Consider the following 14,132-nt stretch of genomic DNA (forward strand, 5'->3'; position numbering starts at 1 on the left):
TATGAAATCCGGTCTGGTCGTCAACAGGTGACCACCAATGTAAAGGGTGATCGGACGACGATAGTGGGCTGGTCGGGCGCAAAAGGGCAGGGTCGCGAGTCGGCCGACAATATATCGTATCATTGTCCTCAAAGCCACGCCGTGTCCCCGGGGCGACTTCCGCGTGACCGACGCCTATAATAATAATAATGATTATTATATTATTCCTATGCCATGCCATAGGTACCGCCACCGCAGCGCGCGACTAAGGTCAAAACGATTTTTTGTTCGTCCAGAAATCGTGTATAAATACCCATGCGGTGCCCAACCGATCAACACAGCATTGTCGATCGACAGTCCTAGTACTTCAGACTACGGTCTTTCGATTACGATTTAGTGCGTTTATCTGAGTCTTAGTGGTCTCGTGTTTCACGTTTCTAGAAGACAACGAAGTCGTTCAACACACCAAGAAAAATGAATTCCGGTCTATTCGTAAGTGTAAAACGTTGTTATATTATTATTATTATTACCGTTGTACGCCTTTGACGCACCATATATATATACTATTTATAACTCTCGGAGAACGGACTGACGGGCTTTTCGGGTTTGTGAGAATGAAAAACTGGCGCAAATCGTTTTTCTTCAGAGACAAACCCATACATTTTCCAGCGGGCATCCACCGTCATTAATCGTTAACGGGAGTATTACAAACATATATGTCTATATTCACTACCACTTTATGACGTGTTAATCGAACAATATTTCATATTTCTATTTTACTATAGTTTGCTATCGTATAAAATATATTATTGTATAAGTAGCGTTCAGCGTAGGTTCATATTAATACGTCCAATGATGTCTCGAACTCAATCGGAATCCCTTCGAAATAACTACCGCATCGCATTAAGTAATGATCGAACTCTTTTTTTGTTGCCTTTGAATTTTGACATCGTAACGGGTATACTGTACAATATAACCTCAGCCAGCTATTACTGCAGCCACGGCGATTCGCCATGAATTACACACTACGCACCTACCACCAAATTATGATTTTATTTGGAGGGCGAGTACAAGTGCCCCCCCCCCCCCGCTGTCGGAAATTCGCACCTTTCGAGAGATGCGTTTACCGTATTCGCGAGCATACGACTGCAACCGTCTACACGTCATAACTGTCATTTTTTATTGTTATGCATATTTAATTCGAGTACGGTCCTGCGACAAGACCCACAGTCGAGCACCCACCTCGTGCTGCGGCGAGGGGTGTTTTTCGATTACGTCCCCGCGTACATAATATTACGAGCGCGGCTGCTGTGGAAATAATAATTAATCCCTCAGTCGAAAATCGGCTTAAAAATCGCCTGGGCCGCTAAGCACCGCCATTATTCTTTGAAATTGCTTGTGGCGTCTGTCCGTCAAATGTTTGCTTATAATTTAAACGGGGTCGGCATTTCCATCGTCGCGGCCTGAAGAGCGTGTGCGGTTTATCATCAATAAAGTTCAAGAAGTTGCATTGCGCACACACTGCACCGCTGCACTCGTGTGTGTGTGTGTGTGTGTGTGCTCTTGTAAGCTCGGCCTCGAATCGTTTTAAACGCCGCCGGCGATTCGTGAACGTTTCTGCATTATAATATGTAAAATCTGGTAGTAATATATTATAGGCACATACATTATAATGTATAGAAAATACAAAACGCTGGACATTTTCATCTCGGACGTGTTTTCCGCCGGAAAAAAAAGCCACGGGTTAGCAATCTCCCGCACACAACCTAACTAAAGATCGCGAGCGTTTTTCAGCCACACGACGCACACGACGGCCCCTCGTAAGTGCTTAGAGATATAGGCTGTATGCAGGCTCGTACGAGCGTACGTCATCGAGGGTGTACAACAAGCCATGATGATAGTATCATAATGTAATATTATTATAATACTGTCCGTTCATATACAGCGTGTCCCTCGCAGGGTCGTTTATCAAACGAGTGCGAGAAAATAGAAAAACACTCTCGTGCCCCTCGGCCCCTGGCACCCCCTCTTAGTCGTTTATCAATTCGACGCGTAACATTTATGTTTATGCATTTGTTATCACGCTCGGAAATATTATTATAATATGCACATGTGTATTACTCCGCGTGCTAATAAAAACAAAACAAATTTTAAACTTCGAACTTAATCTCAAACCAACAGCCCGGGTCATAAACGATGGCGGAATACATGTGATAGGTGTTTAACTTATAATATTTCGTCAAGCCATTACAAAACGACTAATTTTTTAAAAACCTTTTCGGATAAACCAAAATACCTTTGAATACAAATGTCGCTGACACTAAAAATTACGTTTCTGATTTCGTGTGTTTTTATTTTTGCAGTTATTCGCAGCAGCGGTCGTGGCGGTCGTCAGTGGAAGCGCCGTGTACCCAGTTCCAGTGCACCACGCACCGGCCACCACCCAATACCACTCCCAAGACGAATTAGGCCAGTACGCGTACGGTTACTCCGGTGGCCCGTCGTCCAAGCACGAACAGCGCACCGCGGACGGCGTGACCAGCGGCGGTTACTCGTACGTTGACGCCAACGGCCTGGTCCAGTCTCTGGCCTACGTGTCCGACCCGGTCAACGGTTTCCGCGTGAGCGGCACCAATCTGCCCGCAGACTCCAACACCGCCCACCACGCCGCTTTGCCGGTCGTCCACCAAGCCGCAGTGCCATCACCATACTACTTGGCCGCCGCCGCTCCAGCACCACTCTTGGCCGCCGCCCCGGCACCACTCCCAGTCGCCACTTCCTACTCCAGCGTCGTGCACCACGCAGCCGCCGAGCCGATCGTCGTCAAGAGCCCGTCGTACTACGTGCCCGCCGCTCACCCACTGATCAAGCTCGCCAAGCCCCTCACCCCAGCCAGCACTTCCAACGTCCACTACCCAGAGCACGCCGTCCTCCTGGCCGCCCGTAAGAAGCGTAGCGCTGGACTCTACCCTGCCTTGGCTTCCGGTTACTCCGCTGCCCCAGCTCACATCGTCACCGTCAAGCACACCGAATTCGCCGCCCCACCAGCGCCAATCGTCCACCACTTGGCCGCCCCATCCCCGTACTACCTGGCCGCCGCCCCAGCACTCGCTCCAGTCGCCACCTCTTACACCAGCGTAACCCGACACCACGAACCAGCAGTTGCTCCAGTGGTCGCTTACGCCGCCCCAGCCCCACACGCCGTGTACGCCGCACCTGCCCCACACGCAGTCTACGCCGCACCAGCACTTGCCCCAACCGTCTACGCCGCACCGGCACTCGCCCCGACCGTAGCAGTAGCCCCGGTCAAGAGCCAGTTCCACGCTCAAGACGAACACGGTCAATACACTTACGGTTACACCGACGGTTCATCCGCCAAGACTGAGACCCGTTACGCCGACGGCGAGACCAAAGGAACCTACTCGTACGTGGACCCACACGGTGAAGTCCAGGCTGTCCATTACTCCGCCGGCGCTGAAGGTTTCAAAGCCGCAGGAACCAACATTCCCGTCCACCACGTCTAATGATCTGCAAATGCTGCCTGCCCCCTCACTGATTGAGTAACATATTGTATACTCTATTGCATAGTCTTCCCTTCTTTTTCTATACATTTAAATATATAAATAATAAACATTCTTTATCGACTTCTTGTACTTATTATACCTTCCATCGACTATTATAATAGGTTATAATATACATTATATTATCGTGGATATTAGTTAATTATATTGGTCTACACAAACACGTTATGGACACACATGGGTGGATAGGTCCACCGGGAAATCGGGATTTTCCTGTAGGCCCTCGTCTGTGTTGTATGTTGAGCCCCCCCCCCCCCCGATTTAAACCCCGGTACCAAATTGGACAAATATGCGAGGCCCTAACAAATATTTCCCGGTAAGCCAAAAATCGCCTATCCGCCCATGTGGACACATTACATGAGCAACGTTATCGGGTAATAGTTAAGATGTTGTGTAAACATATTATATAAGGCCGTGTTATGCATTGACATTTCACATCATAATATTTTGTTTTCGTTATCTCGTCTTTATAAGTGTGGTCATAGAATTACAATTATTATCAGCAAAATCTAGAACTAATAGTGAACGGGTAGTGTATCTATATTTTTCTATAATACCTCAACGCTAGGTATAAGAATTTTTTTTTACTAGATATAATATGCTCTATTAAGCTCTTATCACACGATAATAGTCTTGAAACTAAATGATTATATCTAGCCTACCTACTAGCTAGCTAGCTTATAACATCGTATTTAAAATAGTGTTTAGATAATAGTATCTGAACCATGGTTATCTATTCAAGTTGGGAAACTGCCTATCTAACCCCACTGAAACAGGGGCGTCATTGGGGGGGGGGGGGGGGTGCAGGGTGTACATTTGCACCAAATTTTTTTTAAAACGCCTTCTTTGGCCTGCCATCAATAAATATAAGCGCTAATATACCTAAGTGTTTTAAATTATATAGCTTATATTTTTCAGTATTTAAAAAAAAAATGTATTGTACTAATGTTGAATTTACAAGAATGTTAGATATGGTTTAGGTTTCCTACAATATTATAATTGATAAAATTATAACACAAACATTGTGAAAAATGGTACCCATAAAATAAATTTCTGGTTTTATTAAGCTGGCTATATTATATATTTTGATTATGCAGAGGGAAAAAATGTGTTGGTTAGGGTCGATTAGGTATTTACTATTTTATTATTAAGGTGTTTTATACCCATACATTTATTTATAAAGTGTAAATACCACTGTACCACTGGTATCCACAATATAAAATAAATACATTAAAAGTACCTACACATATTTCTTCAAAAATAGTAACAATATTGTAATATTTCCATACTAATATAAGTGACATATTAAATAAAAATCTTCTACAGTTTTTATCCCCACTTGACCTTCCCCCCCCCCAAAAAAAAAAAAAAAAAAATGTTGAAATGACGCCCCTGCACTGCAATATACGGCCATGTGCCCATGTGGTGTTATTTTGAACTACCAGCGGTAGTAGCTTTTGTATTACATATTATTATGGCATATTACATCAGTGATTATTAAGATAAGACTTTTAAAATGTGCTTATTTACAGGCTACAACTAAAATATAGGTAATTGTAGTTCTGATTAGTCAATTTAATCAACTACTATAAGCAGTGCTGCATCTAGACATTTTGCGCCTCAGTGCATCAACAATTTGGCGCCCTCTAAGCCCCAGTGAAAAAAAATTGTTACCCCCTAAGGGGCCTACCCACGGAAAATATGGGAGATAGATCCTCATTAATCCTTTTAGATTTTGAGCACAGAAAAGAATATTTGTTTTACAATGTGTGCTCGTTTTAAAAATATTGTTTAGTAACTGCTTGATCCTCTCTCCGCAAAGGTGCATTTGAATTTATGTACCTTAAACCTAGCCTTATAATTCATCATATAAGCTGTTTTTTTTAACATTTTAACCTGGTACTTCATGAATAAATAAAATAAAATTATATAAAACTATGCAAATTAATATTACCTAATTAAAAATACTTCAAACAGCATAATATTATAATATATTATATAATACTGTTATTAAAATAATTAAAATCATAACATTTTAATAGTTCACGAGTAAACAAATTTCTGACCACAACATTTTGGCACCCCTAAAATACTGGCGCCCGGGGCAGTTGTACCCAGCGCTCCCCCTTAAATGCGGCCCTGACTATAGGTATAATTTTATTGATATTACGATCTACAGATTGAAATTATAATCATGGGGAATTATTGTGTTGTATATCGTACCCCAGGTTATAAAAGCAAGTAAAGCAACATAGAAAAGATTCAATTATGTCCAGTTAAAAAAATTTCCATTAGGTACCTTATCCAACAATTCTAACACTAATTTTATAATTATAGTTATATCTTAATAAACATTTAGCATTATATACGGGATGTTACAGTAAAACTGACAAATGAAATAACTTTTGCTCTACTCAATATTTAAAATTTTTTTTTTTAATATATAATTTAGTGACTTGCGTTTACGTATAATAAAATATAACATTTTTTTATTTTATTTTTTAATACTGAAAATAAAAAAATTTAAATCTGATGTATGTCATTAGTTTTGTTAAATACAGATGAACCAGTATTAAAAAAAAATTTATCTATTACAAACTTTTTAAAAATATTTTATGAGCATTTTTTAGTACCTAGTAACTATTATTTAAAATCTAATTTATTTCTAAAAATGTATTTACTTTTCAAATCATTGTTACTTATAAACCATATGACTCAGTATTTTTTATTTTCATCATTAAAAAATTAAATAAAATACAATATATAGTGCAAACTTCAAAAAATTATATATTTACATAAAATCATTTTTAAATATTGATTAGAACAAAAGTTATTTCATTTGTCAGGTCTACCTATTACAACTTGTATGATATACAAGATTTTTATATGTTTTTAAATGGTTTTATTCATTTATTGTTCTAAATGAACTCTATAAAAAGAAAATTGATTCATGTAAGTAATTGTTTTTTTAAATATAATATATTTTAAAGTGTATCAACACATTACATGTTACAACAAATTTTTTAATACAATTAAGAAATTGATCTATTTAATGTGGTATGTATGTACGGAAGATATTGTGATGATGTATATTTGAATTTTAAAAATTACAAGTCGTGTATTATAGTTTTTATCGAAAATAATTTTAGGGACCTACCTAATACCTATATTATAATGTTTCTGAAAATAACTCTACCAAAAGGTAAGTTTATGATTCAATCGAAACTAAAATAAATTTATAAGAATTGACTCACAAGCATTAAGTATTAAATGGGTAAGTGCAGTTTAATGGAGTATGTCAGCGGTGCGTGAAAGTTTGTCCATCGTCCCATCGATCCTCGAATAGTATAGTGTATTATTACAGTATTCGATTTGAATGCAATTATTGCATTCGATAAAAAACGATTCTGAGCGGAGGATCAGTGTAACAATTAACAATTATATGTAATAATTAAATATAGGTAAATATTATTATATAGACATTAGTATGTTAACAGTATGATATAATTTGAAAATTTGAAATTTGAAATTAGATTTATAAATTATGTTTATATTCAATAATAAATTGTATGAATATAAATTCATACATTTTCATATTTTAACGATTATTATAAAATTGTATTCGTATCTATGGTGATAAACAAATCGTTAGAAAAAAAATAGCTTAGGGTATTTTGGTGGTTTTTCCCGTGGCGTTAAAAAACTATTGAGAAAATCGAAAAATGACCTCTTAATCAAAAAGTACCATCTTGATCCAATTTTGGATCAAATATTATGTTGAATCTAAGCTTCTGGTAGAAATTTTGTTTACTGGATAAAAAAAATAAAAAATAGTCTTCATTGTAAAACCACTAGCTTCCTCGCTCTGCTCAGTATCTAAAATATAATGACGTTGATTAATATTAATTATACGTATAGGTATTATACGTGGTGTAATAATTACACGAATTTATTATTCGTGATTGGCGCTCAGTGGCTCTACTATACTATCGCTTATAGTTCACTAATCCACCGCTTTGTGCCACATTATCACGCCTCGTTTCACAACCCGAGTAGATAACCGTGATCTAAACTACACTTAATATTCACACAATCACACCATAATAATTATACACTATACGGTATACACTAGAAAATGAACTTCAACGTAAAAACAAATAATCAACAATGATAGGTGAATGTCAGTTATTACATTTAATTTGTTTTTATGAAGTTGATATTTTTGTCAATGACAAAAAACAGATATTTAAAACAGCATTAATACATTTTGATAAAATGCCTGTATTCCGATTGGCTGTAAATAATACGTCTATACTGGTAAAAATGCTGGAAACAGGACATGTTCTATTAACAAAAACTTTATACTCGCTAGCATGATTCCAATAACTATAGGGTTGGGATTTCGGTGCACTTTTCATTTTTTTCCATAGGTTGCTGTACGATACTCGTCTGGTCACTACAAATCCGTAAAATGTACTTTTGAAAGAGAATAATAAAATGTATTTTGCATTTTTTTACAATTTTTTATTTTAACAATATTTTCTTAATTTTTTAGGGCATTATTGGAGTTTTTGGAGTTTTGGGATCCAAAATTCAAACTTTAAATTTTATTTTAAGATTTACGCGAGTTTTATATAAATTTATATCGTTTGAATTACTTCATTTAAAATGTCAAAAATAAAATTTTCATCTGCAGTCGATTGCGTGTGTTTGCACAAGAATTTGGCCAAAATATTTTTTCTACCGACAGAACCGTGTTATTAAACGAAGTTTATAGCCTAAAAAAATTATTTTAATCACTTTATTTCAATTTTATTAATTTGACCAAATATTATTTAAAATGTGTACTAAATTTATCAAAAATAAACCGAACTGCATTTTTTTAGTGCATTATTTAGAATTTTTAGGGCATTACAGCATTTCTTTTAAGTGCATTTTTTAGGGTTTTATAGGGTATTACATTCCCAGCCCTACCAATAACCTAATCAATATACTTTTTTTTTGTAATTTACACGAACCTAAAAAGTGTTAACTATAGTATACAAGCTACCGCAGGACTTCAAATTAGAGGTTGAACCCTCACAACCCCTCCCCTCAAAATTGGTCCTGTATACTAACTTGATTGTTATATTTGCGACCCTTTTGCGAGGTCAGACTTTTTTTTATACCTCATACCATCGGCGTGCCGCATTACTGCATTCGAGCTTGAGAATGATTTCCGACGAAAAACGTGGGACGATAACATTTCTATTGCAGACTGAAGTATAGGTATATTATATTATTATCATAGGATATAGGTTAATACTTTACCTTTACATTACTTTACTTTACATTTTATTATATATTCACTCGTAAATAATGCTCTATAATATTATGTAATATTGAATAATGTATGTGAACGTGCATTTATAGATGGAATATTCAGATACTACGAAAACCTGCAGTAGATAACTAAATGTTTTTTTAATATTTAACTCCAACAATAATATTATTTACACGGAATACGAATGCCGAGACAGTGGTAACATCGAACTTTGGTATTAAAAAACAACCACTCAATGGCTTATAAACGATTTACGTTATAACAATAGTAAAATAACAAAATCATTTACATAAAATTAAATATAATACGTAATATAGAATAGGGTCTATTAATCGTGAAATCATAAACGTAAAATAACTAATTTAACTTTTTATAATATGTTTTTTTTAAGTTCACTTAACCATACATAAAATAAAAACTGATTGTTTTTGCATTGGTATATATGTACACTATTCTAAGCACCAGAAGATTGTTTTTATTCTAGTGAATCGTACGAAAATAAGGTTCTGCGAGGAATAATGCACAATTCTTGGACAATGTTTTATTTTTTAAATCCACTGCATCCACTATTAAAATACATTAATTCTCGGACACATGAGTGAATGTTATGTTATATTATTCGAATCGGGACTGACCGCGAGTACCACAAAACGCGAAATAGTAAAAAATCGCGGTAACGAAATATTTTGGTGATGATGAACTTTTTAAAACACAAAAATCGATCGCGATTACGCGCGTAAATAGGGCCTTTTGAAAATGAAAAAAAAAAGATCCGACTCGTATTGTATCATATTACGTATTTTTATCATTAGGTACGTTATGTTATTAACCGAATCGGAGACTGATCGGTGCAACTGCAGCGTACGTGGGTGTGTGCACCTACTCGATAAACTCCGGTCCAGACGACGACAAGTGACCGCGGCTGGCCGCGAATGTAAAGGGTGAACTGTCGACGAGAGTGAGCTGGTCGGGCGAGATTGTCTGGTGCAAAAGGGCAGGGTCGCGAGTCGGCCGACAATATATCGTATCATTGTCCTCAACGCCGTGCCATGTCCCCGGGGCGACTTCCGCATGAACAACACCCTATAATAATAATAACAATAATAATTATATTATTTCTATATTATGCTATAGGTACCACCACCGCGGCGCGCGACTAAGGTCAAAACGATTTTTTGTCCGTCCAGAAATCGTGTATAAATACCCATGCGGTGCCCAACCGATCAACACAGCATTGTCGATCGACAGTCCTAGTACTTCAAACTACGGTCGTCCGATTACGATTTAGTGCGTTTATCTGAGTCTTAGTGGTCTCGTGTTTCACGTTTCTAGAAGACAACGAAGTCGTTCAACACACCAAGAAAAATGAATTCCGGTCTATTTGTAAGTGTAAAACGTTGTTATATTATTACTATTACCGTCTTACCAGCTTACCGCAGCCTCAGCGATCCGCCATATACATATACACCACCAAATAGTAGAACCTACCACCAAATTATGATTTTTTTTCGCTCACGGGAATACGCACATTCGGTGATCCGTTTTTTGTATTAATTGCATACGACTGCAATCGTACATAATATTGTAACTGTCATTTTGTATTAATATTATGCACACCAGTTTAATTCGAGTACGGTCCTGCGACCGTGTGTGTGTGTCTGTGCTCTTGAACGCGTGGCCTCGAATCGTTTTAAACGCCGCCGGTGATTCGTGAAAGTTTTTACATTATAATATGTACAATCCGGTAATAATAATAACACATACGCCCATTTATTATAATGTCGTTAATATAATATTGTGACGTACGGCCCTGCAGAGAGGACGCACGCTGGCCGGAAAACCCGGGAAACGAACACATTTTCACCCCTGACGGTCCCTGCAGACGTGTTTTCCGCCGTCGAAAAGTGCAACGGGTTCGCGTTTTCCCGCACACGACTTACGTCCTGTCGTACCCGCGAACTCAACGCGAGAGTTTTTCAGTCACAAAACTTCGGTGCTTAAAAATATAGACTGCAAGCAGGCGCACAAGATCCTATACGTCATTGAGGGTGTAAAACAAGCGATTGACGATAATATCGTATTATACTGTTCGTTGGCATACAGTCCGTGCATGTGCCCCTCACGAGGTCGTTTATCAAACGTGTGCGAGAAAAAAAAATAAAACTCTATCTGACCATCTCGTGTGCCCCTAACGCCCTCGCTTATCAATTCGACGCGTATAGTTTGTTTTTATGCATTTGTTATCACTCACGAAAATATTATTATAATGTGCAGGCGTGTAGGTACAGTGCGCCCCGTGCATTTACCCGTGAGGTAATAAAAACAAATCGGAACGTTTCGCTTTTTTTCCCCCAGCTAATTATTATTATCGGACCTTTTTCGCAGTTCACCGAATAACGCCCTCGATGTCTACGCGTCACCACAATATCTACACAAACCTCCTACCAAATAATATATGATTAATATTTCATCGTATTAGTGAATAAATATCGCGGACGAGTATAATATCGCAAAAATGCGAGTCCCGCCCTGCCGTTCACCTTGACGAAAACGTGTCTCTGACTACGTTATTGTGTGTGACTACAGTACCTTAATAAATACAATAATTATGGCTATAGTGATCGATCGCCTCCGATCCAGTTTAAACATCGAACTTAATCCCAAATCGACTGGCCAAGTCGAAAACGATAACGCGGGGATGCTTGTGACAAGTGTATAACTACTTATGATTTCGTCAAATCGTTTCACAACGACTATGTCCTTTCTTTGAAAACCTTTTCAGGAAAACCAAAATACATATGAAAAAAAACTAAAAATTACGTTATTGATTTCTTATGTTTTTATTTTTGCAGTTATTCGCAGCAGCGGTCGTGGCGGTCGTCAGTGGAAGCGCCGTGTACCCAGTTCCAGTGCACCACGCACCGGCCACCACCCAATACCACTCCCAAGACGAATTAGGCCAGTACGCGTACGGTTACTCCGGTGGCCCGTCGTCCAAGCACGAACAGCGCACCGCGGACGGCGTGACCAGCGGCGGTTACTCGTACGTTGACGCCAACGGCCTGGTCCAGTCTCTGGCCTACGTGTCCGACCCGGTCAACGGTTTCCGCGTGAGCGGCACCAATCTGCCCGCAGACTCCAACACCGCCCACCACGCCGCTTTGCCGGTCGTCCACCAAGCCGCAGTGCCATCACCATACTACTTGGCCGCCGCCGCCCCAGCACCACTCTTGGCCGCCGCTCCAGCACCACTCTTGGCCGCCGCCCCGGCACCACTCCCAGTCGCCACTTCCTACTCCAGCGTCGTGCACCACGCAGCCGCCGAGCCGATCGTCGTCAAGAGCCCGTCGTACTACGTGCCCGCCGCTCACCCACTGATCAAGCTCGCCAAGCCCCTCACCCCAGCCAGCACTTCCAACGTCCACTACCCAGAGCACGCCGTCCTCCTGGCCGCCCGTAAGAAGCGTAGCGCTGGACTCTACCCTGCCTTGGCTTCCGGTTACTCCGCTGCCCCAGCTCACATCGTCACCGTCAAGCACACCGAATTCGCCGCCCCACCAGCGCCAATCGTCCACCACTTGGCCGCCCCATCCCCGTACTACCTGGCCGCCGCCCCAGCACCCGCTCCGGTCGCCACTTCCTACACCAGCGTCGTCCACCACCCCGAACCAGCCGTGGCCCCAGTGGTCGCTTACGCCGCTCCAGCCCCACAGGTTTACGCCGCCCCAGCCCCACACGCCGTCTACGCCGCACCAGCCGCACACACCGTCTACGCTGCACCGGCACTTGCCCCGACCGTAGCAGTAGCCCCGGTCAAGAGCCAGTTCCACGCTCAAGACGAACACGGTCAATACACTTACGGTTACACCGACGGTTCATCCGCCAAGACTGAGACCCGTTACGCTGACGGCGAGACCAAAGGAACCTACTCGTACGTGGACGATCACGGTGCAGTCCAGGCTGTCCACTACTCTGCCGGCGCTGAAGGTTTCAAAGCCGCGGGAACCAACATTCCCGTCCACCACGTCTAATGATCTGAAAATGCCGCCCGCCCTCACGCTGATCGAGTAACATATTGTATACTCTATTGTATAGTCCTCCCTTCTTTTTCTATAAATATATAAATAATAACAATTTTACATGGACTTCTTGTACGTTTTGTACCATCCATCGACTATAATATGTTATAAGACGCCATTATACTAATATATAGGTACATTATATTATCGTAGTTATTAGTTAATAGTATTGGTCTACACTGTCTAACAAGTTAAGGACAGATTACTTGAGCACCCCTATCAGGTAAGATGTGGAGTATACATGTTATAATGTATAAGGTTGTGTTATACATTGACAGGTCTGGTCATAAAATTTTGTTGCCGTCACCTTACCTTTAAATGTGGTCATTATTGACACTATTACAATTTATTATTATCAGGCAAATTTAGAACTAATAATAAACGTGTAATGTATCTATATTATACTATAGGTACCTAACTACTATAAGAACATTTTTTTACTAGACTTTATTAAACTCTTACACGCGATAATAGTCGTGAAACTATAGTATGATTTTATCTAGCATATTATACTAACTACTAGCTAGCTTAAGACATTGTATACTTAAAAATTAACATAGTGTCTGAACCACGGTTACCTACACAGGTTGGGAAACGGACTATCGGCTATCTAACTCCGCTGTAATACTATAGTACATCCGTGTACTGCTGAACTTTATGAAGTTGATATTTTTATTAATGACAAAACAGATATTTATAACAGCATTATTAAATATTAATAAAATGTCTGTATGCTGATGGGCTGTAAATGCTTCTATACTACAGGTAAAATAATGCGGAAAATAGGACATTTTCTATTACAAAAAACTTTGTACTCGCTAACATGATTCCAATAACCGAACCAGTATACTTTTTTTTGTAATTCACACGGACCTAAAAAGAAAAAATAACTAGTATACAAGCTACCACAGAACTTACAACTTAGAGGTTGAACAACCCCTCCCCTTAAAGTCGGTCCTGAGTACGTACTTGGTTATTATATTTGCGACACTTTTGCGCGGTCAGACTTCTTTTTATACATATCTTCTACGGCGTACCGCATTACTTCATTAGGGCTTGTAACTGATTTCCGACGAAAAACGTCTGACAAAAACATTTTGATTGCTGTAGGTACCTATATAAGTACATAATATTTTTTTTCATAGAATATATTTTAATACTGTATACCTG

General features: G+C 39.5%; 2 protein-coding genes across 2 annotated transcripts; both read left to right on the forward strand.

The window, feature by feature from the left end:
* Positions 1 to 212: 212 nt before the first annotated feature.
* Positions 213 to 3,623, forward strand: LOC100159939 (helicase SRCAP). The gene is made up of 2 exons (XM_001950771.4): positions 213 to 471; positions 2,343 to 3,623. The coding sequence occupies exons 1-2, from the start codon at positions 454 to 456 to the stop codon at positions 3,501 to 3,503; spliced, it is 1,179 nt and encodes a 392-aa protein (XP_001950806.2). The 5' UTR covers positions 213 to 453; the 3' UTR covers positions 3,504 to 3,623.
* A 6,495-nt stretch (positions 3,624 to 10,118) lies between these two features.
* Positions 10,119 to 13,022, forward strand: LOC100570172 (skin secretory protein xP2). Its single transcript, XM_003240933.4, has 2 exons — positions 10,119 to 10,266; positions 11,736 to 13,022. The coding sequence occupies exons 1-2, from the start codon at positions 10,249 to 10,251 to the stop codon at positions 12,912 to 12,914; spliced, it is 1,197 nt and encodes a 398-aa protein (XP_003240981.1). The 5' UTR covers positions 10,119 to 10,248; the 3' UTR covers positions 12,915 to 13,022.
* The last annotated feature ends 1,110 nt before the right edge of the window (positions 13,023 to 14,132 follow it).

Source organism: Acyrthosiphon pisum, chromosome A2 (genome assembly GCF_005508785.2).
Source record: "Acyrthosiphon pisum isolate AL4f chromosome A2, pea_aphid_22Mar2018_4r6ur, whole genome shotgun sequence".
Lineage (NCBI taxonomy): Eukaryota > Metazoa > Arthropoda > Insecta > Hemiptera > Aphididae > Acyrthosiphon > Acyrthosiphon pisum.